The following is a 25,662-nucleotide window of genomic DNA, read 5'->3' as shown; positions in this document are numbered from 1 at the left end:
AACATCTGATGCATCAGCCATGAGGCACAGTGGGTTGAGGGCAAACCAACAGAGTAGCCTCTGCCAGGGTAGACTGAACTGCTGCAATCACCTCTAATATGCTTCTGGTGGCAACTATAGAGGTGCCTTGGGAGTCTTCTATGTTCACATACCCCTGCCCAGCCTATCAGGGCCCCCCCCCAAAATACTTGGTCTCTGGTCAGACCAAATTTCCAGAATTGATGCGGCGGTGCATTTTTTGGGGGGGGGGACGGGTTGGCTTTTAAGACTGGCAATGGCATATTCAATCAAAGAGCAAAGGCTATTAGCAGCGTGCATTGATATCCAATGGATATGGATATCAATGGCAGCACGTCACACTTCATGCCGCCGTCGTTGTTGATCAGCTGGCTGCATCTTTGTAACCTATCCATGGTCTAATGTTTGTGTTCGACATCAACATTCCGCAGTAATAACATATCATCGGGTATGAGCTACCAACGAATTAGTCTGGTTCCTTGAACAAATTGCCTTTCCAACTTATGGACTTGTGACCAGGAATCAGTCTACTAGCAAACATTCAGGCAATGTGGAAATAGAGGGCAGTGTTTTGAAAATTTTGAGAAAAGAAACGGAAAAAACACATTGACGGGCATGTTCAAAATCAATGCACACGCTGACCAGAGACCAGGCAATTTGTTGACAAGACTTGATTATGCATTCTGCCCCTTGACCCTCCACAATGCACTGGGATCCCGCCACCATGTTCATCCTTCTTTTCTCAGTGCCTATCGTTTACTGGCGTTTCTTTTATGGCATTTTCAGAGTTTCGAGTTCATGTTTGTGAATTGACTTGGTTTCTGTTTACGAAAAAAGAGTGATTTCTTATCTATTGGTAAAGTGCTTACTCTCCTACAGTGTATTTCATATCTCGTATTTTGTATATTTTGTTGTTTTCTGCCCCTTTTTTAATAAGATGAGAACTATCTAGAGATTTTGTTACGTTACAAAATACAGTTTTGCCAGTATAGTCCATGCACTCTCAACCTATTTCCTCTGAAAACAGTCCTGTATTCCTTAGAAAATAACAAAATTTAGTATTATATTATTAGGCCATTAAAATTTATGCATTATGGGCAGATTAGGATAATATTTTACAGTGTAGTCTTATACTTATTTATTATTATTTATTTTATGGTTTATTAACCAAACTTTTGCAGCCAAAGGTTGAATTTCAGTTTGACTTACATGCGAACATTTGTATTTCAACATGTGCAAGTTACCCCAAGTACCATATTAAATGAAAATGTTCCCATTGAATAATATTTACAAATCTACATCATTTTGAAATGCAGATATCTAGAACTGAAGTAAATCTTAGTCTTACATTGTGCAGGAAAACAACCAATGAAGTCTTAAACATGCAGTAAGGGGTCATCCAAAGTTTTCAACATTTTCATGATCGTACAAAGTGTATGAAGGGAGAGGGGGTCATGGGCTGTATATGATTTTTTTGGATCCTGTGAACTGTTGATTTTTCAGAAGTATTCTCATTCAAATGTAAAATATGAAAATTCAACAAAAGTAAGCTTTTAAAGTAAAGTTCAACATAATCACCGGTTGCACGCTGAAAGCTGGCTCAGATGGAGAATAAAATCCGGAAGGTTCGCATGCAACATGTCCATGGCCACCTGTGCCACGGTAGTGCTGCCTGGTCCACCAAGGCCCAGTGATTCAACCATGGAGTTCAGCGTACAATGTTTGTGTACTTGTAGTGTACATGTACGTACACGAGCCCACCCAATCAGCACGATCACTTATTTCAGCTTGGTATATACAGCACGACACGCCAGCGGTACTTACTGTTTCAAATACATGTACATATACTCAACGCCGGAACTGTATATGAGGCTTCAACTATTTTTCCTACATGACTTGAAATTATAATTGCATTTAGTGACACAAAATAGCAAATAAGATTCAAAAGAGTCAAACATAACATTACTTTGATTTTATTTCGGCACTTCAGGCACACAATCAGGGCTTGGCTTCAGAAACGAAGCCTTAAATGGAAACGAAGTAGAGTATTGGAGAACGGGGTACTGCATGACCTTTGACATCGTGACGCTGTTCCCGCACGAGAAATTTCACTCTGCAATTGATGATTTAACATGAACAAGAAAAATGTTCAATAATGTCTTCTAATATTTTGTTTGCATATTTGACCTGTTAATTTTGAAACACTTGCCGTCAGGGTTGCTAGTACTGGACATGTATTCTCTATACACGTTGCCGGGGTCTCCGAAGTCCGACAAAGGGGACTGGGTGTTGTAACAGAAGACTGTACTGGTAACAAAAGACCAGGCTGCTGGGATTTACCAGCATTTTTTCTCTCTCAATAGTGGAAATAATCCAGCCTTGTTTTGAAACAGTATACCAGGGTTTGGGGTATTGAGAGCGAATGGATTACCACCGGGGACAAAAGTGCTCCACCACCGCAGCGATGAGCCACACAGCACAGCTGCATGCTAATTTGGCCCCTATTGAAAAGAGGTCAGCAGTGCACTGAGCCAGGTTCGTGAACAAAAGACAGTTATATAACACCGCACAATCTGGGCTCTGTTTACAAGGCTGCAGGCCTGGCTGAAATATTCGGGCGTCAATGAAGGTCATCTAACAACTTAGAGTAGTGCCTAAAGATTACTTTGTGCGGCTATAAACGACCATTAAATGAAATGATGAATTTTTGAAGGATTTTGAAAATGGAAAAAATTATAGTCATGCCGGCCCAGCATCATCAACAATGAAAAATGCCCCGGCACGAAGTGGTTAATGACTAGTTATGTAAAGATGATTCACGCTATGTGAGAATAATTCATGTTATGTATAAAATATCACACGAAGTGAAGGAACCGTCCAGGATTACCCTGACGGTGCTCCTCTAATCCAAGATGCATGGATTTAGGGAAATTGCAGGAAAAGTTCAGGGCAAATAAGGTCTCTGGTGGAATGCCTTTATTTTGGAGGGCATATTTGGCTTTTGCTGCTGACACAATTACAAACACTGAATGTAGACCTAAAGGGCTAGGGTTTGCAGTCTTTACAGGCTCAGTGAAGGAACATTTCAACCATTTGCTTGCATTAGAATAGTGCATTTGCGTAGGTAGAGTAGCTAGTTCAGCCAGCGTTATAGTGTGCATTTCTTAGGTATTATTTTGCATTGAATTCATTGTTTGATCTATGGCAAGTGCTTTTCTGAGTCACAATCACGATAGGAGATTGCGTAATCCTTTGGTTTGTCCCTTGCTTTGACCAAGGATTGGAAAATCTATACACTGTAGGACAAAAAGTTGTTACGTTGTTCAATTGATTTGTGGCACACACGTGCTTGCAGCCTTACTAGGGCTTCTTAAACAACTATATAACTTTTGCTTAAACTCAAATGCGCAATAAATTCCTCAGTTTGCTAAGGCCGTTCAGACTTCAGGGACATTGGTGTTAGCAGGGTTCAATTGCCGTATATGCCATTTTATGACGATCAGTTTGGGGCTCATTGGAGCGGGAAGACGTCCATGTAGACCTTTGGGAAAGCCTCAGTGCAATACTTTAATGAAGATGGTCACCGGTTTGTTACACTTGCAAAATCTTATGAAAACACTGACTCACATGTGGATTAGTGTTTTATGGTGTCACGACAGAACAATATGGTGGATATATGAGAAATGGGAATTACTAAATGGATAGACAGGCCCCTAGGTTAAATACCCGACAATACACAAGTGCAAGGTCATTTTCAAGAAATTACTAGCCCTGCGTTGGTGGTAGACAGCCTTTAAGTGCTTATGTACAGTGTTATGCACAGTGGTTCTTAGTGTGAGCCGACACTGAGAAATACGATGGATTGGATTAGCCTTGGTTGCAAATGTTCTGGTCAAGATGCCATTTTAGAATAGTTTGATTAAGAAGCTATGATAATGGGGATATCATAAGGTAGCTCACAGTGAGCAGTTATTTGGCGACAAAATGAGGTCAGGAGAAACTTAGAAGATATGAAGCTAGTTTGCGTAGTACGCCTCAATAGCAAACTGAGGGCAATACGCCTACATGACCTGACCGGCCCCTCGATATTCAAAGAAGAATGACTACAGGTACATTAGACATGCAATTCGCCCAATTTACAAAGTTTTAGTTTTGACCTGGCAGTTACAAGGAGCTTTGCAAGCGATTGCCTCTAGAAACCTGTTTTTTGGCAACGTCACAGAGTAGATATTTTTGTACTATACATAGTGAAGCAATGACGGATCACAAACGCATATATTTGGAATTAAAATACGATAATAAAAATAATGGAAAATGTTTAAAATAAGATTAGGAAAGAAGTGGAGGAAGAAGAAAACATTTTGACAATACTTCTCATTTCAACAATGAAAAAAGGGGGATTGAGGCAATCACATTTTTTTTACAGCGTGGAAGAAGATATTTGTTCTTTTGGCTACCCACAAAAAAGTGTAGCTGAGATTCATAAATAAAGCAAAGGTCTGTTTGGCATCCAGAGCAATGGATACGCCAGTTGCGATATACATAAAGATGTCTTTTGACAAGATTCAAGGAATAAGCCCGAAAGGAAGAAGTGAAAGCCAATGTCTCTGCAAGAAGTGGGCTTAAGGGGCGGATCCAGTTTCGGGTGTCGGGGGCAAATTCAGAAGAGAAATGTGGTTTCATTGAATATGATGTTGGGGACACAAATTAAAGCCTTACTCTTGGTCCTGACATCCTTTTATTTGTTGGTGTTGTTAGGGATTTGTGGCTAATATTTGATTGCAAAACACCAAAACCCTTTCTTTCTCAATCACCTAGGATGGGTTCTGTGTAAAAACAAAAAGGGAAAAGTTGACATCACACTGATTGTGCCATTATGGAATGTGTACAAGGAATACAAGGGACTGGTCGACCAGGCATAGATGCAATGAAAGCCAATCAGGGCCCCAATGATCATGGTCGGGGATGGTAATTGACCTATATCATAGCCAACCATTTCAGCTTTATGCCTTTGAAAGAGTTTTTAACAACCCCCCTCCCAAAAAAGGGAGTCTTAAACAGTAACAAATACTATAGAAATAGAAAATATATATTAATGTGTATAATTATATTGAAGGGCAAGGAGCCCTCTGGCTATGAGAGTAATCAAAGATTAGCTCAGCGAAAAGGCAGGAGAAGGTGAGGGGTGAATGAGCACTCATTAGCCCAAGAGGGAGAGCAAACAAAGTTTGGCTTCCGAAAAAGCTGGGAGCATAAGGAAAAGGGGAATAAGCTCCTTGGCTATAATAAAGAAAAGCAAAGATGAGCTTGCCAAAGCAAAGACTGGAGCAGGAAAAAGTCAGGGGAAATCCCAGCAAACCTGGGAAATGTCCTCTTAAATGTTGGCGTCTCTTTAAAATCTTAGACTCCATTACTTTGAGGGTACTGGTTGAAAGGGGAATTAGCCCCTTGGCTGTCATAAAGCAAAGCAAACATGGACTAGCCAAATGAAAGACTGAAGAAATGAAGAAAAACTGGAAATGCCCTTTAAATGTTGGCTTCTGTCCCAAATCTGTGACTCCATTACTTTGAAGGTACCGGTTGAAAGGGAATAAGCCCTGGGGGATGAGTGAGTGGGGGTGCACCATTGGTGAGTGAGAATTTAGCGAATGGAAATAATGGACTACAAAGTAATGCATAGACATTGGTAATCTGGTAGGGATGCAGTAGTAGACTCAACCGACATTAGGTGGGGATGAATTATTCCATTTCTGCCTTTTCTTTTGTATGTTGGTCATGCAATTGATTTCAAAAAGAGAGGTGGCTTAATGGATTGTTTGCACCAGGCCTCAAGCAACTTGTAATGTCCGTTGCCAGTAGTCACTCCAGCTGGAAGTGAGGTTCTTGAGAAAGAATTCTTGAATCTCTTCTGTGGTGCCCCTCCATCACAGAAGCTCATGGACTGTTTGCCATACAGTGTTAGACTTTACCTGCACTTAATGACATTTGGGCAATCTTATATCAGGCTTTTCCCTTTGCCATGCCTTAACAGTACAGAAGAAATATTTTTGTAATGCATACATGTAAGTAACATTTTATCTGGAAGTGCAAGCGTAGTTCCTTTTTAATGTACCTGTATGCTCAAAAATTTCCAATAGTGGAACACAATGATTTACTATTTGAGAGCACTTCCACTTTGGATTTTCTGATGAATATGGAAGTGATCTGCAGTAGTTCAGACATTACGTCTGTATATCGTGAAGACAGCATTTTCATTTCCCCAATCTGGCATTGTAATTTATTTTGTAATTTTACCTTTGCACTCAAGATTGCTTTATGTGCTCCATAAATTCAGTGCATCTGTGTCTTTCCCTCAGTAACAGGAAACAAAAGTGACTGTTTATGAGTGAAAAGAAAATAAATTAATTAGATCAAGTACCTTTTATGCTCTTATCTTTTTGTAATTCATACACTCTACAAATATACTGCAAACTTACAGTCAGTTTGTTTTGTCTTCCAGGAAGTGCTTGGAGATGATGTATCTGCATCCTGTAGTAGTGCCATCGTGTATCATGATCCATGTTTTCTCTTTGTATTGCCGTTACTGGATAATGTCCTTGCCTTAATGAGGTACGTTCCATCCACACATTGTACCAGGGATGTTGGATTTCTTGAAAGGAAAATAAAGTCTTTTCGTATTAAAGTGCGTAATTTCAACTTGTAAAGGATATTTTAAACTAAAATTAAATACTCTATTTGGTAACACATGAAGCCTTGTGAAAAGCTGAATATTTATGTACGTGTAGATGTGCTTTTTGCCCCATGGAGTCAGCAGTCACTGTGTGGTATTAAGCTAAAAGAAAATGAAAAATCCTGTGAGCTGAAGGGATGCTAACACCCATAAACCTTCTCCAAGTTTGCATCCTTTTAGCCTCCACGCAATTGTCTACTACGCTGAGTCCACTTGATTTATTGATTGACTTTTCTGCTTAGTGCAGAAAAAGCCTTTGTTTTCTTATCTATTTATTTATTTTTTTGGATATTTTTTTATTTGGGTATTCTATCCAAAATCCCACGGACTTTGTGCATGCTTTTTCTCATCAGCATTTTAGGCATTAAACAAAATCATATGACATAGAAACTTTGCGTAATTAAAGACCATATGGCAAAGGTGTCTTGCTAACAGTGATGCCATGATGACATCACCATGTGATTTATTGTTAAATTTTAAATATTTATTATTTTAATCCATTGACTTTGTACACAGATTTTCAAAAGGGCTGTTTGGTCCCTTAGCAAACTTGCAGTCTACGGTGCTCTACCTACCCAAACAGTCACAACATATGCAAATTTCCCATGCATGTATAGTTATTCGCTGAAAAGACTTGATCATCCTAGGAGCCCCTTGACCTTCCACTTTGCACTTCGGCCATGCTGCCATGTTCTTCTTTCTTTTCTCAGCGCTGTATTGCAAGTGACATATCTTTTAAACATTTCAAGTTTTTCGAGTTCCGTTTTCACTACACGATTCTGTGTCAACTTGAATCATTCGGTCGTATTTCCTGAATAAACTTTTACCTCGTGTGATTTTAATTTTGTTGGTAAGAGTGCTATTTTCTTGTTTTTTGGTGCCTTTTCTCTTTTTCTGAGTGTGCATTCTGCAGGTGTTCACCCTCAGTGTTACATTGAACGGTCAACCGTACACTCCCCATACACTATGAATCTCAACACCGTTGAATTTGGAGTGAATACATAATTTGCAATGAATTTACCGTGAAACTTGTTTTCACGGCAATGTCAGGGCAGATTATCTGGTGAAATCACCGTGAAATACTCCTCTGCATGACCCGGTGAGGACACACTGGGCTTCAGTAAAAACACTGTGAAAACACAGTGAGGCCTCCCGAGAAGCCCAGCTCATTAACTTTGCAGTTGACTTAATTCGTTGAGCAGTTCACGGGTTTTGTGGGCCTAATCCCTCATAAAAGGTGTTGTACACTTGCTTGTCAATCTTAATTGCATGGCTAAGTGGCGATTTCAGTGAGTCCAAAGTCCTAGGAAGTGGAAACTCCGATGAGTTAGATCCAGGCAGGAGCTACAGCAGTACTGTATCGTCTTGGGCGTAAGGCTGCTAAAGGTTTTCATGAAATTTAGGCCCTGCATCAAAAAAGTCCATCATATTCAGCACTTCCCAAATAACTGCATCAAAAAGCCCAACAGTGTGTAGAAAGTTCTAGGAAAATGGTACTAAAATATAAACCTCAGTTTTGTCCGCTCGGTGGCACTTACCAGTTGCTGTTTGGTATCGGCATTACCCCCAACGTTACGAAGGAAATTACATGAATGACATTGCATGAGATACAGCCGCTCGCACGCACAACCTTTTGACCACGTTTCCCTTTACTGTTTTAATCACAATGGCATAGTATACTCGTACTCATCACTGGAAATGTACCAATAACATACCCAGAACCAGTTAAAGCCAACTACTTGATGAATCATTCAGTGGATTGCGCTGAAGAGAGGATCATGTGATCGGAAGGATGGAAGAACCGTCTGGTGCAAAACCTGTTATGCAGCATTGTTAGATATGATCCAAAACATCATATTCTTGAATGACCAGTAAATCTGTGAGTCCAAAAACGAAACTTGTACCCGTTCTTGTGCATTTTGCAAGATTGATTTTGGGGTGCTGTGCTTGTGTTTGTTTAGGCACACAACCACAGTACTTGTACATGTGATTCAGGCACACGTTTGTCAGTACGTGCACTTGTAGTCCCGGCAGTTCACGCTTGTGCATTTTCTTCCTTCCCCATGCCAGTGCATTCGTTTTGCCTTTCATGTGTTTGACTAAATTTTGATTGAAAGGCCCCTATCTTAGGTCTGCTGTGGCCTGAGGGGATGAAGGGAACAGGAAATTTTCCGCATACATTGCGTTGTTTTCCCCAAAGTTTTCTCACACGCTTTCTCCAGCAAATGCTGTTTTCAAGTTGATATTACCATTTTTCAATAATCATGTTTACACCTGTAAACATGTACTGGGTGTCATGAATTACGATCCTGCAATATGGTATATAATTGGCTTTTTGTTCTGTTTTTCTTTTGCTTCTTCCTCTTCTTCTTCTGCACAAAAACCCATTGGTTTTGTACACGTTTTTTGTCGCCGCGACTTTAAGGCTTTTGCAACTGTGGATCTTCATCAAACTTATACCAATGAAGAACCTTTATGCATAGATGGTCCTAGAAACATGACATCATGATGACATCATCAAGTGATTTATTATTCATTTTTCAATATTTATTTCAGCCCATTGACTTTGTACACATTTTCGAGGCACTATTTTGGTAACTTAGCAATGTTCGATTGTCATCAAAGTTACATGAGGCACTCACCATAAAGCAAAGATAATACATAAGTAATTATGAAATTATGATGTCATCGAGTGATTTATTATTAAATTTTGAATATTTAAATATTCCGTTAAATTTATAAAAATCCATATGAAATCGACCCTGGCCTCCAGCAACATTCTGTTTGCAGCAAGTGCCGGGATAAAATGTGATCTTGAATTCATCTTGTGTGGGTCAAATCACATACCCTTCCTTCCGGTAGAAAACGGAAGTGGTCGTATTGTTTAAAAGTGGTAATAGCTGTCAAGATGTTAGTCTGTTGGGGTATAGTGTTCTTCAAATCATCTACTGATGACGTCACCTAATTGTCGAGCGCCCTCTGGCGACAGGTTAAAAATTATGAAAAATGCATTTTGAATAGATATCTGTGGCGAAGTTTGTCCGAATCGCCTGAAAATTGATGTATATGATCACCTTTACCCCGTCAACACGTGTGTGAGGTTTGGGCTGATGACGTCATCAGACCGGAAGTTACAATAAAAACTTCTTTTATTCAAATTTCGGTAAAAAACCAACCGTACAAGATACAAGTGTGAAGTGTGCATGAGAAGACAGCTGAAACATTGGAGTCAGCTGCGTGAAGTGCATAACTGGTGTACTTTTTCACACACATGAAGCGCCGTCGACAAAACCCCCTTACAATATAAATTGCCAACTCTAAAATCCCAATTGCGTAGCCGTACATATGCATTGGCTACTGTGTGCATGGACGCCCAATATCTGCCTGTAACATTGATGGTGCACAATGCGTAGTGCATATACTCAGGACTTGGCAAAATGCCGAGCATGTGCCGCCGAGAGCAGATTGCAATGTATGGAACGCCAAAATGGATAAATGTTTAAAATGTCTAATTTGTGTCTTTTCCTCGATAATTATAATATTTAGTATTGTTTATTGTATTGTGCATATCTGATTGGATTGAAACTTTGCAGGTAGTTAGGAAGGGAAGGTTTACAAATGCAAATTGACCTCATGTGATGACAATGGGACCAGCAGACGAGTCTTGTGGCATTAAAGGTGCATCATTTAAACTACTATCTCTCCTGAGGTGTATGTCCAATTTGGTTCAAATCTTGCAGATATCTTGAAAAGGGAGTGCTTTAGAGGGATTTTTACCTCATGGGATAATGACGTCATCAGCAGACAAGTCACGTGACATTAAGGGTGCACATTTTAAGGCCCTATATCCCCTGAAGTACATGTCCGATCGGGTTCAAATCTTGCAGATATCTTGAAAAGGGAGTGCTTTAGAGGAATATTGACCTTATGTGATGATGATGTCATCAGGAGAAAAGTCACGTGACATTAAAGGTGCACTAGTTAAACTACTATATCTCCTGAAATGCATATCCAATTGGGTTCAAATCTTGCAGATATCTTGGAAAGGGAGTGCTTTCAAGGAATATTGGCCTCATGTGACAATGACGTCATCAGGAGACAGCATGTGACATTAAAGATGCAATCTTTAAAGCCCTATATCCCCTGAAGTACATGTTCTTTCAGGTTGAAACTTTGCAGATAACTTGAAAGAGAAGTGTTATATACGAAAAATGACTTGATATGGTGATGTCTTAGTTGATCAAATGTACAAAATAATGCGAAAAAGCCCTCTATTCTGTTGGCAAACAGCCTCTCATTGTGACTTGTATCTTGTCAGATATAATTTTTCAGCAAATTTCAATCGTCCCCAGCCAATCGGTCACAACATACACGTATACCTATCACAAGTGTCAGCCCTGGCAGTGGTGCAGCCCGACAAATCACTTGGAAGAAATGAAATGGCATTCAAGACCTTGTTAATCCAGAAAACACTGAAATATTTCGCCAAGATTGCAGCTTTCAAGAATGGACAATTTTGTTTATTAATTAAACACCAACGTACACTTAAAAGCAAGTGTAATGTTCACGCATTATGAAAGAAACTACGTGAATTAAGTGCAATGGGGTTGTAAGTGTACATTGTTTGAAAACGTCTTTTGGTGGAAAGGATCAGGTAGACCAAAACATAATTTTTCCTCCTGATTTTTGTAACCTTCAATTTGGGACCTTTGTGGTCCAGTATGCGATCCGATGGGTGCTTATGACATTTTACATAAAGTTGGGTCTCTCTTTTTCGAGATCCTGAGAACTTTTTCAAGCAGTGGCAGCGCATGTGAATTTGGGCAAAAATTCCTCCACACGTTCGATTTATCACAGTGACACATTTGCAAGATATTGGCCATGTCCGAATCACTTGGCTGTGGCATGAAATGACACACCAATCTACGCTGGCGGCCTCAGCATACAGCTGTGCAATTTGGACATTGTGGCACACAAACTGCCTCTACACCTACCCCGACATCCGGATTGCTACTGCATGCCCATTCATGGACAGTCGCTGATTTTCCCAATAGCCATGTGACCACAGAAAGTGACATGTCATTAGAAAACCCAACTGAAAATAGATCCGATACATCACGCAGAAGGCAATGGCCGAAAAGACTAGATTTGCTAAACGAAGATACACTTACAATTTAAGCAGCTGATTTTATTTAAAGGTAGAAAGAGAAATTTAGGTTACAAAATAGTACATGTAGTATCTCAGTGATAATTATTGTGTCCAAACTACACGACAAGACTGAAAAGTGCAAAAATAATCACCTCAGCAAAGCCACGCAGCCGCGGCTCACCGTGGTGCACACATGGTGAGCACATGCTCACGATAGCACTGCTTGGACAGTCCATGTGCTTGTCTGCCCTCTGTGTGATCTCAAAAAATCTACTGGTGGGCCAGGCTGGCTGGCCAGTCGCATCGCGGCGGCCTTGCGATGTGGTTTCATATGCATTGATATTTACAGAATCTGATTTTCCAAGGTAAAGGGTGCTGTAACCAGGATCATTTCAAATGCTGTATATGGTTCTCAGGCCCGAAAATCGTGAACGTTATATCCTGAAAAGCATTGTAAACGGGAGCACTATAACCACATAAAAATAAAACAGTGAATGGGCATGCAGTTCAGGAAATCATTGGAAAATAGAGCGTTATATGGGTAAGGGCATTACATCAGGGAGCGCTATGACGGGAATGTACGTGTAGATGCGTAATCATGGAGCAATAGGTCTGGATGGAAGCTTGTAGCAGATGAGCACACTGCCGATCGTATATTCGTTGCTGGTGTTGAAATCTGTGTGCAGTAGGGGGTTTGAGGAATGGGACACCGGATATGTCACTTTTCTGGCATCCAAACTCCCATAACTCTTCACTACAAATCGCAATTCCATCCATGCTTCGAGTCAAATAAAATCGTTCACAATCTGATTGGGTACTTCTACAAACTCCATTCTGTGGCGACCGTGGAACTTTTTAGTTGCCGACTCCACTGAAATTTGGTCAGATCACAAACCTTCAACTCAGATTCCGTAATCAGACATTATACCATGGTAAAAAAGGATCAGTCAATCACATGGATGTAAGCAATTGAGGTCTAAAGTTTGAAGGCAAGAGATTTGCTGCAGTGGCAGTGCTGATGTGCTGAATTGTATAGAACAAAACAGTTTAATTTCCAATTAGCGTGAGCAGATCTACCTCACTTATGATATATAAAACAGTGATACACTTTGGGTCCCGTACACTCTGAGGAAATATCGACATTCTTTATTGATGTACATCGGTGCATGCTGGTTGCATGGGCCAATGTGGTTGTCAGTCACACTAATTCTGCAGTCAATTAGACCGTTAATCTGTGGGTTTTGGCACCTCCACAGGTGGGAAGCTAGATCGTCCAAACCGTAATGAATAACAATAGAGTGCCTAGCCTCATGGAAGCTCATGTAAAAACACTGTGAAACTACAATGAGCTAGTCCCCCGCCAAGCAGGCTCATTTTGCACCGTGAAAAAAGTGCTCACTTTGCCATGTAAGACCGTTTAATGGTGAACTAAGTGTGAACTTTATTTTCATGGTGTTGAGATTCATAGTGATAGGCCTTGCCACTTGAGTGGGTGCTTTTACTCATTAGTGGATCATAATATATCCTCATATTCCTTGCTGCACGACAGGAGAGATTGTAATTTTAGCGTTTTCCTTTCAACTACTTGAGTGGGCTTTCCCTTATTTAAGCAGCCATTCGTTGATAAAGGTGTAACCGCTCGGGCACTCCTCGATAAAGCGGCAGGACGGGGATAAGGTCTAGCCGCACATGTGATTCAATTGTTTGTATGTGGCTCTGACAAGGATATAGGTCTTAGCTGTGAGCAGGGGAATCCCTTACGGGATATGTCCCCTGCTCAACAGTCGAGCACGAAGCCGACTGATGGAGCTAGATCAAGCCAGGCTGTTTGCTGGATCTCTGAACTCTTACAGAATGAGGACAAAGGCCAAGCCGCATGAGTGGGCACTCCGTTTTCTAAGCAGCCCAGATGGGGACTCTGGTCTTAACTGTGACACTGGAATCTCAGTAGTCGGAATTCCCCCTTCGGACATTCCGGACTCATCACCACTCTATCTCTCTGCCCTCCAAGGGACAACAGTCAACCGAGCCAGCATCTCCACCAACCACCTAAGAGACAACGAATTGGCTGATTGATCACCCATGGCTCAGAAAGGCTTGCAGGGCAATGGGGCTTTTTCCCCCTGCCGTCCACAATGGCTACTGGCCACTGTAGCTCTGCAGTAGCGTTGACTAAACAAACATCTAGTCGGCCTCATACTTGTAACACCGAGACAGGCTCCCCGCATTCCATTGGGTCGGGCCCGCCTGATACCTCCTTGGCCCATGGTACCGTGACCCTTGACAAGAACTGACTTGGTACTGTGGAGCCCACGGGGCTACTACGCTGCCGTGATTTTCGACCTTCACAATCCATACCACAGCTCCGGCTTTCAGCTCCGTTTTCCCGGTAAATTGGGACTTTCTATGCCTGGCCCATTGTCCAGAGACGGCAACACCCATGCCGGCCAAGCTCCCAACCGCCTGCCAGGGGGACAGGCTACGGCCCTTCTCGCTACATCGGCCTCTGGTTCACCCTGACATCCCTGGCTAATGGGCAAGCATTCTTCTTCGTCACTAGTTTCTTAAACCAAGAAGAAACACCACTCAAAGTTTCCACCTGATCCATAGATGACATTGTCTACATGTATTACTGAATTTCTGTCCTCCCTCATCTGTTGTCTAAGCGATAAACCCCCACTGGCTTTTACTGTTCCGGACCCGGTCTTACCTCCCAAGTATCCCTGCCCTCAACCCATTCTGCAATTACACATGACTACTCAGAGTGTGGAACTCACCCAGGCGTACACCAATCCAGCGCTCTGCCTCCGGGGCACCCATGGGTCCGACCCAGACATGGCTATGCTTCAGTCTGGGCAACAGACCGGGTCGTCAAAAGATCATGACATTGACTTTGTCAGTGATCTTCCCCTTCTGAAGGACGTCTCCGTCTTCTACCTATACCAGCCACTTCATCTTTAGACTCCCTTTTAACTTTGTCTCCTGGCATGACAGTGATGCTGATCCCTCTTGGGTCAACGTCCCGTTGTTTCCGGTACAGCCTTATAGAGGCAATAAAGGGCCACGAAGCCCATCGGCCTTTTGTGTGGTTGGGGCCTCCGAACTCTGTACACCCTGTCTTCCAGCTACCTTCTGGGAAGACTAATTCTACCCCCATGGTCCCCCTATAGAGACAGCGCCGGGCAATGCGGGTACAACATCACCTACATCCTGGGCATTTGTACCACCATCAATCACAATGACGTCATCGGCCAGTGTTAATGTCTGTTCTCTAGATATGCTTCAACACCATTCGCATGAACTGGAGTTGTGGATTATCGCTAATTATAACTTAACTAGTCTTCCAGTAACAAATCTTTGCTCGATAAAGATGAGGTCAGTCCTTATCCAGCCCACACTACAGTCGTACTTGGGGTTCCCCCAAAGGAATGTCACCTCTATTTATGAATGATATATGAGGCCTTGTTGTCTGTTTGCACCTACCTGTAAAGCCTTTGTTCAAGGATGATTGTGGTAAGCCTGCCTTTTCGCAAACTAACAAGTACTCACGAAGGATTTGGAGAACAAGCACTACCGCAGTTCTTTTTATCTTGCCGGTTCCAAATGATGGCCAAATTCTGGTCTGCCCTCTCCACAATTCTCACAGGCAATGCTGGGAGATACAGATCTGACACTAATGGCTACTTTACTTCTCAGGTACCTTCGGTGATTGATCTTGTAGGTTACTCTTACTACAGTAGTAGGGTTCTAGCAGACACCTATTCGGTCAGATGAATACCTGTGTCTGCTTGTTCGGCTACCCTCTTGGATTCATGTCTGCCTGGTTGTTCAGCCGAACTCATTGAATTCCAATATCTGTTGACACATGTAACTATTGCATGTACACAGGGTTCCTCTTACAGTAGCTTAACCCCGGTCAGGTTCAACCCAGGCTTTTTGGGACTTAAATTACCTGATTCCCATTCCAGTCCTCTCGTGAGAATTCAAGTTCTTCTACTTCATTCACGGCAGAGTAACTCTCTAGTCTTGACCCTGTCACTCTGTCAGTGTCCTAGGGGCCTTTACTCTGGAAACATTTATCTCCTACCCCCATCAGCTAGCCATTCCCACAATCAGACATTCTGGCTACTGACTTTGGTAGGCAGATGTACAGATGAGGTTGGAGCTTTCCTGAACATCACTTACAAAGCACACCAGCCATACTGGCTTCATAGTCTTCAGATTTCTGTCATTTTTCCATTCTCTGATCTAAGTTCAGCTCTCGTCCTTTGTCTGGGCCTGTATCACACAAGTATATCTGTGACTGGTGAAACTGAGGACGGCTTCTCAACTAATGTTTTCTACTGGCACTTCCTGAATTCTATGGCTTACTCCTATGTCCGAACTGTCAGATTCCAGGGACAGGAGTACATTGGTTATCACATTGTCACTGCACCAGATAAATCACTATAGTGGTACGCTCTCCCTACCCCAGATAAATCACTACAGAGGTATACTCTCCCTATGCCTTGACCTCCTCAAAAGATAGTTCTTATGAGATTAACCCGAAGCCAATCCACACCTCGAAGCCAACAACTCATTTAATAAATATGCTTGCTCTCAGAGAAAGATTCACCCAGTAGAATAGACACTACATCACAGTGTGACCGAGTCAGTCCTTTAGGTACTAGACAACCGACTCTGTGCATTGCCATCCCTGCCTACGCGTGGAACATCTAGCTGCTGTTGTCCTGCGCCAGACCCCCCTCACCTTCAGGCCTTAGTCACAGACAATCCTTTTCTTCTTTTTTCCCAACAGGGTAGGGTTGTAGGGCGATAAGACCTACGTGCCCCTCTCTGTTAACCTTTAATACTCCTGGCAATTCTGTCAGAATTGGCCAGGAAAGACATCATCTTCTCTTTATGCCATTCATACTTTCCTAACCTTGAGGTCTGACTTTCCCAGATCCCTAATATAACATCTACATTAGTAGCCAACAGTTCCCCGCTTTTCAAGGCATGACGAAGAGCGTACATTGTAGTGGTTCAATTCAAACACCAATAAATGCAGTCACTGATTCTTCTTTTCATCTATGGGACTTGGAACCGCAGTTTTCAATCATACTTAATAGCAACTGTCTGCTGTCACAGTTACCTAATGTGCTCCACCATCGACTCCCATTCCTTAAATAGACAACACCTGACTCCAGGTATCCCCTTCCTGGTGTGTTCTTTTAATGTTTTTCTTCCTAATACTGAGTCCATATCTGGCTGGGACTTGTTACTTATTCTTATCTTGTTGATAGATGGCCAATTATCCCTTTTGTGTCTTTGCGTATTCTGTAGCCATCCCACCACCTAGACCGGTGCCACTCTGCATATGTAGTGGCTGTTTGGGTAGCTAGAGCACCGTAGACTCCTCCCCCACAGTAGTGTGGGTCAAGTCTACTAGAGAATACCTACCCAAACAGTCCTCTCCCACCCGTCCTCCCCACTTGGCTATGACATTCCTAGTCGCTTTTGAAAAGAAGGATGAACATGGCAGCATGACCGAAGTGCATAGATGGAGGTCAATGGGCACCATGGATGATCGTCTTTTCAGCGAACAGCTATATGCGCATGGGAAATTTGCATATGTAGTGACTGTTTGGGTAGGTATTCTCTAGTACACTCGACCCACACTCCTGTTTGGAGGATTTTCATCAAAGTGGATGAACTTTGTGCATAGATAGTCCAGGAACAATAAAGTAGTGATGATGTCACCACATCATTTGTTACGGAATTTTGAATTTTTTCTACTTTAGACTGAATAGAAAATCAAAGATTTAAGAGAAAGATCTTTCTGTAATGATGACATCACCAACCTACTTGCAACTGTGTTAGTCTCAGAGTCTCAGACACAATAGTATTCTTCAAAGCATTTACTGGTGACATCATGTAAAACTCCAGTGCCCTCTGGTGACATGTGGAAAAATTCAGAAAGTTATTTTAAATAGATACCCCTAGCGAAGTGTGCCGGAATCTCTTGAAAATTGGTGGATAGAGTGAACTGTATGCCTGTAACGCTAGTGCAAAAATTCAGACTGATGGCATTATCAGACTAGAAGTTATAATAAAAAGACCTTGATTTCTTTAAAAATTGTTAAAATTTCAATCATTACAGTTGTAGTTTAAAATTGCGAATCAAATTATAGAGTAAATTTCTTTGTCTATTGTCCAAGGTGTTGAGCTTGCTGCATTTTCATGGCAATACAACCCATAGAGTTCAAACCCATATACTTTGTACATGTAACACGCAATATAAAGCCATAGTGGTTCAGTGGAATCTTTAGCGCCATCCCAACCTTGTGGCAACAAAAGCAACTGTGCGTGTATTGTAATGCTTTGGCAAAAAGACAAGCAACCATCAGTGTGCATGAAGTGTGCACAACATGAGATTAAAGATGTATGTTTGCTATAGGTTTTTACACGCTTTTTCTAAGGCTAGAAAGTTATGCATTGCTGTCGATCTGACTTCATATAAGATGCACACTTAGTCTACCAGTTTGGGTGGACAATGGACAAAATTTTCGCCGTGACGTCATGTGACATGATATTAAAGGTGTACCCTTTGAAGCATTCTATCTTCTGAAGTACCTGTTTGATTGAGTTAATACGCTGTAGGTACCTACACAGGGAATCGCTATGGACAAAATTGACATTGCAGTAAAATCTCGATAACTCAAAGTCAGTTTACTTGAAGCTCTGCTTAACTCGAAGAATGATTAATTCCCGCCAAAAGAATAGGCTTTTATGTACAAAACATATCCGTAACTTGAACTGCTCACGTTGCCGGATTCATTTACCGCAAAGTTTTTTTGTAGCAGATCCAAAAGAAACTGCCACCAAAATACTTCCAGAAAGTGTAAACAGAACGCGGGTCTAGTTATGAATCATTTCTGACACGCATACATGTACTTCGTCTTTTCACACGGGAACACTTGCAAGTGCCCTACGATGATCGACACCCTGACCGCACAATCCGACTTGCAGGAATTGGCCCACTTGTTACTGAGGGCCCATTGTAGCCAGTGCATCAGCAGGCCAACTGATGGCTCTTTGCATTGGAGATCTTTGAGTATACCGCATGCGCAACACGTACGGAAGTTAAGTCTGGCCTAATGGTCTGGCCCAATTGCTTGCACTGGCCCATGCGATTGCTGCCCAATTAGAGCCACAAACCACAGCATGCTCATGCGCAGTAGACCAACCACGTGACTGCAACGCAGAGCTTTTGCGTTGCCAAATCTCACTCCCAAAAATAAACAAAAGTTTGAAAATAAAAAACGAAGAACAAAAAATGAAAACAGACACCAATAGCATTTTTGTTTTTACAAAATTTGATTGAAGCACAAAAAGGTGTGCCCTCATGTGATGAAAAAAGTCGTCTGACTCATCGGGAAACCCTGTCCTAGTACGTACATGTACATGTATGTGCAAGGCGCTGCGTGGGACAACCACAATGCGTCACACATGCACAACGCAAAAGAAAGATTTGCCACACAAAGGTACACGGTTTAAATATTTATAGTACATGTAATGTGTTATGTATCAGCCGATTGACAACAAAAATCCTACGCAAAAATGTCTTTCCATGAACAAAAACTTGTGGCACCAAAGTATAAAATAACCACAATGTCATTTCAAAAGTCGTTGTAGGGAGATTTACGGTAACTGTGCGTCAGCATATAGGTACATGTTGTGATACACATCGTAATAATGACTTAACTTCAAAAGAAATCAGGACCTTCTTTTAACTCTAATTTTGGATAACTCAAATTTTTTGTCCATTCTTCAGAGATTCGAGGTATCGAGATTTTACTGTATATGAGGATGACGTCAGGGACAAGTCATGTAACATTAAAGGTGCACCCTACAAAACATTGTATCTTCTTAAGTTAATGACCTATTCGGTTGAAACATTGCAGGTAGTGAGAAAGAGAAGTGTTTAAGCATTTGTCTGGACCAAATTCTTTTTTTCCCTTAGGACTACGGTACAGGTCAGAATTTTAGCCGACACGTACACACGCTGACCCCTGCATAACAGAGAACGCCTACACCGCAATTCGATCAAAACATGAACACACAAACCCCAGAACAGCCAGGCCTTTGTTGACCGGAGCAGTCATTTTCCTAGTTTCCCACAATGAAAAGTATTCAGTTTGAATGCAGCTCAAGTTATTGTCAAATGTTGTCAGTAGTTTACCTTGTACATGTATGTAGCAGGCATCACAAAATCATTTTTGAAGATAAAGCGTTTTTTGTTTTTTTTCGGTCCATACAGTATCGATGAGAGTGCCATGCAAGCAACACTTATGGTTAATGTCTGAATTGCTCCCCAAACTTCTGAATCAGGCACAGAAAATATTCGAGCGTGAAATCAATTTTTCAACAGAGATAAGCAGCAGCAGTCTCTATGACAAAACATTTCCTATTAAAAATTAGAGAAAACTATTTTGTTAGAAATCCACAAAATATAAACAGGGTTTGACCTTGCTGGTCCGCAAGCCAAAGTTTAGTCAAGACAGCCCCCCATGAATTGAACAGCCAGTCAGGTTCACTGATCGTGTTAGCGTGTCGGCTAAAATTCTGACCTGTACTGTATTCAAATGCGGAAAATCCTTATGTTCTGTTCTTGTTACTTAGTTCATCTTAGTACTTGGTAAATATCCACCTAAAACATCCTCTTGGGATTTTAACTAGGAGGGCTGCAGGGAGCTGTGGGCATCTTAAATCTTGGTTGCAATGTGGTTGTAATAATCGTCCCTAAATCTCCTGTATGTTGAATCTACGATGTGCTTGGCCAGCTCCTTCCATAATTTAACAGTCTTGGGGAAGAATGAATTTTTGAATGCTGTTGAAGATGTTTGTGGTAATTGGGCGTCTTCAAGCATCCAGCAACCTCCGGCCCATCTACCCCTTCTACTGGCCATCTGGCACGTAAGCAGACCTGCCAACTAGTATGATTTAGCCATATATCCTACATGACTTCTTGAAAATACAATCGTACATGTATGTTTTCTCCCCCATAAAATGTGGGGTTTGATGCTCCTGACCAAAAAAACGAAGTTCAGCGTTTGCGAGTGTACGTCATGCTAGAAATAAACAGCTGGGAACGTATGCACATGTGTAACGTACATGTACGTGCATACAGGGTATACACGCATATATACATTCCTCATGTGTAAATATCATCCTGCTACCACCTGACATTATGTTGGGATTGGCTGCCCATAAAAATCATTCATGTGTTTATTTGTGGGACTTTTTAAAACTGCTTGTACTGGTGCATTTTGCGTGTCTGTGTACACAGTAGCCAATGCACAGTAAGCGAATAGGATTTTCAAGTTCGCAAATATTGTGTGAAAAAGTACACCACTTATGCACTTCATGCAGCTATCATCTAATAAATAATTGACGCTTAAATCTGTTACGGTTGGTTTTTTTTACCAAATTTTTGAAAAATAAAAGAACTTTTTATTATAACTACCGGTATGATGATGTCATCGGCCCCAAATTTCGTACATGTTAACTGGGTAAAGATCTTCATTCACTTCAATTTTCAGGCAATTTGGACAAACTTCGCCACAGACATCTGTTCAAAAATAATTTTTCAAAATTTTTAACCTGTCTCTAGAGGGCGCTCAACAATTACGTGACATCATCAGTAGATGATTTGAAGCATACTATACCCCAACGGACTAACACCATTGAAAACAACTTGATACCTATTCACAAGAATATAATATAAAATCAGTGATCTGGAATATGTGATTGCCGAGCTTTTGGTAACTGAGGACCATCTTCAGGGAAAGCAGATTCATTTCACCGAGTAAATTTGGGCAGAGAATTTTCTCATAGTAAAAATTCCAATTTTTTTTGGTTTTTTTGATGTGCTGCTTGGGAATTTCCATCATTTTTGGCCCTTTTTTGGCTTTTTTTGTGAACTGAATCTGCTTGCCCTGAAGAAGGTACTCAGTTACCGAAAGCTCGTCAATCACATATTCCAGAGTACTGATTTTTTAATATATATTCTTATTGAAATTCTGATCACGGTGCTACGCAGCCCTTCCATATTTCTTTGATACCCATTACTACTTTTAAACAATAAGCCCACTTCTGGTTTTGAGTGCAAGGAAGAGTCAGGTGATTTGACCCACACTAGATGAATTGAAGACCCAAATTTACTCTGGCATTTGCCACAAACAGAATGTTGCGGGAGGCCACAGTTGATTTTGTATGAATTTTTAAAAATTTAACGTAATTTGTAAATATTCAAAATTTTATAATAAAGCACTTGATGACATCATCATGACGTCAATGGTCTCACTGGCATGGCTTTGGACCGTTCCATGGGTTTGGTTGTGTAGGACTTGACCAATGAGTCTTTCAATGTGTGGATGTCCATGGATTGAGTTAAGTCTGGTAGAGATTGCGCCCAGTAGAAACAACTTATTGCAGCTATGGCTGACTTGAGCATGAAGTCGGGCCGCTCACTGTTATGTGCCAGTGAGCAGAGAAAGTTAGCAATCCCAGCATTCTTGACTGGGGGGTAAGATATGCCGCTTTCGAGACAAAATCTCCTTAGTTTGGCAAGCAGCCTATCATACAGTTGTAGGGTTGATGGGGCCCAATGGAATGGGAAGCTGGTATGTCGCATCATCCATTGGACTTCAGTTTATTTGTCTACAGATCTGCCAGGCATAAACCTTCCATTTTGGGTTTCGCCTTGGGTCGGGGGGTAGCAGTTCGATGGATGAAGGTCCTGCTTTTCCTGGGCAGCGGAATCAGTGCGCATATGCTGAGTCTCTGTAATTTGTGGAACCAGTGTTGCTGTGGCCAGAAGGGTGCGATCATAGTAGCAGTCGCTTTGCAGTGTTCCAACTTGTCGAAGACGCGTGGTATTAACCGCCATGGCAGGTTGCAAAAACTGTTTGTACCTGTCCAGTCCTGAGCCAAAGCATCTACTCCCGAGGACAAGGGGTCGTAACGGAAGGAATTGTACACTGGCAGTTGCGCATTCGTCATTGTAGCGAACCTGTCCACGTGGTGGGGACCCCACATCCTGTTTAGGAATTGGAACACTTGGGGATGAAGTTGCCGTTCGTACATGCTGGAAAGTCTTGACAACCTGTCGGCTTGTGTGTTCAGTGGTCCTGCAAAGTGGCGAGCACTCAAATTTATCCCCATCTCGTGAGCCTCCAACCAAATTTATGTCGCCAGATGTGTTAGATCGGGGAATGGCCCTCCGAGATGATTGATGTAGGCCACCGAAGTTATATTGCCGGATAGTATTTGTACGTTTTTGCCCTTCACAAGATGTTTGAAGGATTTTAGCGCACACATAACTGCCATTAGTTCGCGATAATTTATCAATGCAAACTTCATGGGCTTTGTCCAAAAGCCTGCTGCCTCGTAGGTTTGGAACCAGGTCCCCCAACCTGTTCCACTGGCGTCCGTATACACCTGTGCAGTTACTTGTCATGGGGCAACGATCAGACCATTTCATTTGCTTACTGCATCTCGCCACCACTCGAGGTCGGAGTAAGTCAAGTTGTTCATGATCAGTGTATCCTCCTAAGATTCCTTGGTTGCAAGAAGTCTGTATGCGTTTCTGAGGAGCAATTTTTTCAGGAAGGATGGCCTTGGTCATAGATACACACTGGCCCAGAATTCTTGCAAATACCCTGGCTTTTACTTTTTGTGCACTCAATACCTGCTGAAGATCTTTCTTTAATTTTCTGATTCGAGAATATGGAATTTTGATAACGGGGTAGGTTTTGGTTTGAGTTGAAATCACATAGCCTATGTATTGAACACTTTGTGAAGGAACTAACACAGATTTTTCTCGTTTATGTGCCATCCCAAGGAGCTTAAAGTGTCCAGCAGTATGCCCTTGTACATGTAGTTATCAATTTCTGTATCATTTCCAAAAAGGATGAAATAAGCCACATAAAGGCCAAGTCGTAACCCAAGTTGTCTCAAATGTGCTACAAATGGTCTAAATACTTTACAGAAAAATATGGTGAAGCACTAAGACCAAAGGAAAGACACTTCCACACATAATACTTGTTCTTCCGTGAGAAACTTGCATGTATTTACGTGTGGTGATCGGGTAAGATTGGTACATGGTAAAACCCATTTTTAATGTCAACCGTGATTGCATAGTCATTAGACTGCACTAAATCAACAACTGCCTCAATACTTTCATTAACAAACTCAGAAGGATTACAAAACCCATTCAATATCCTGAGGTCATGAATTATTCTGTAGGATCCAGATTTCTTTGGTACACAACCAATGGGGAGACACAGTGCGGCTTACAGCTAACCGCCACAATAACACCAACACGCAAAAGTTCACATACATGTATCTCGTTGGAAACGAATATCTGTTGCTTCGGTGTGATACTGTGAATGGGTAAATTTAGGTCTGGAGGTGACCCAGACAACGGCAATGGCACGCCATCTGACATCCAAGAAATTACAGTGTCCAAAAGCACCAATATCCCTCCGTGAGATGTGACTTGACAAGGTTGTGGAGAAACACTTGAAAAAATGTAGTGTTGCATGGGCACAGCAAGAAAACAGTTTGAGCAAGGGCACACCAAATGGACAATCCTAAATTACAACTCAATGAAGAGTTCCAATGTTCATAGTTGGGCTGTTGGCAGCATCTGTGTGATCATGATAGTCCACATTTCTGTAATGTCCCCTGCCTCCAAAATTCCTGCCAGAGAAGGAGCGATAGCGATCACCACTTGAGAAGGAGCGGTACCTGTCACCACGTCCCGGAGAGTTTGAAGTACGCCAACCATACGGACCTTGGGTCCTAGAGTTGTTACCACGGTTGCCTGTGTTTGCCTGTGCACTGGCGAGTTGTGCTGCACTTTTCAGTGTCTTTATGCTGTCACTGGAAAATGCTCTGGTGTTTTTCTGCAATGTGAGATAAATCTTAGCGGTGTTGTCATCAAACTGACCTTTAACAAGGATTGTCTGATAATCCTCCTGAAGGAACCGCATGTGTGCAATTTGGATGGCAAAGAGTGCAGCCCAATCCTCCTCGGTTGGATCAGTATTTTCTTTGGAAAAGACAGTCAATAGTTTCAGCGTTGTCTCCACATAGTGGGCTGATTTGACAAGTGAATTGCACCAAGACTGGTCTAGTCGCTTGACACCAGTCTTAGTATCGTTCAGTTTGAAGTCGCTCGGCAACTTAATCTTCTGCAGAGAGTCCTTAATGGAGTGAAAATCTGCCTGTATGTCCTCAGATGTGGTCCAACTAGTACTACTGGAACCAGGGCTGAGGGGCACTTTTACATCTGCATGGGCACCGCCATCTTGGACCGTGTTGTTCAGAGGTTGTGTACTGTCTTGCACTTTTGCAGGCTGTTCCTCGTTCTCAGCACGCTGTTGTTCCAAGTTGGTTACCCAATGGATAATCTTGGACTGGCTTACACTTAAGCTATTCAATATTTCGACAGTATCATCCAGCTTTTCAGTCACTATTTCCTCAAACTCGAGCGGCATTTTTGCCTTTAATCTGTCGGCGGAGATGCACCAAACAAGACAACTATAATGACAGTGCCCTCTTTTGGGCACTGACAGGAAAGTTTTATGTACATGTATAAATTGATTTCCCCTGACTGCAGTCAAATCGGACAACCTTCAATAACCTTTAGTGCAGTTATTTTCAGAAAAACCCGACATTTACAGCTAGAGGAAATAATGACTACAGAAATAAATAC

At 41.8% G+C, this 25,662-nt stretch overlaps 1 protein-coding gene across 3 annotated transcripts in view; it reads left to right on the top strand.

Annotated features, from left to right (window-relative positions):
• The window catches only part of xpo5 (exportin 5), a 357,136-nt gene that overhangs the window by 218,388 nt on the left and 113,086 nt on the right, over positions 1–25,662 (top strand). For all 3 annotated transcript variants that reach the window (XM_022232992.2, XM_022232990.2, XM_022232991.2), the window contains exon 19: positions 6,518–6,627. In XM_022232992.2, coding sequence (XP_022088684.2) covers positions 6,518–6,627 — 110 coding nt within the window. The remainder of the gene's footprint in view (positions 1–6,517; positions 6,628–25,662) is intronic.

This window comes from Acanthaster planci, linkage group LG01 (assembly GCF_054643075.1).
Source record: "Acanthaster planci isolate LZ-2023a linkage group LG01, COTS_SCS, whole genome shotgun sequence".
NCBI lineage: Eukaryota > Metazoa > Echinodermata > Asteroidea > Valvatida > Acanthasteridae > Acanthaster > Acanthaster planci.
The sequence above is the reverse complement of the archived record's forward strand: the minus strand, read 5'-3'. Positions and strand labels throughout refer to the sequence as shown.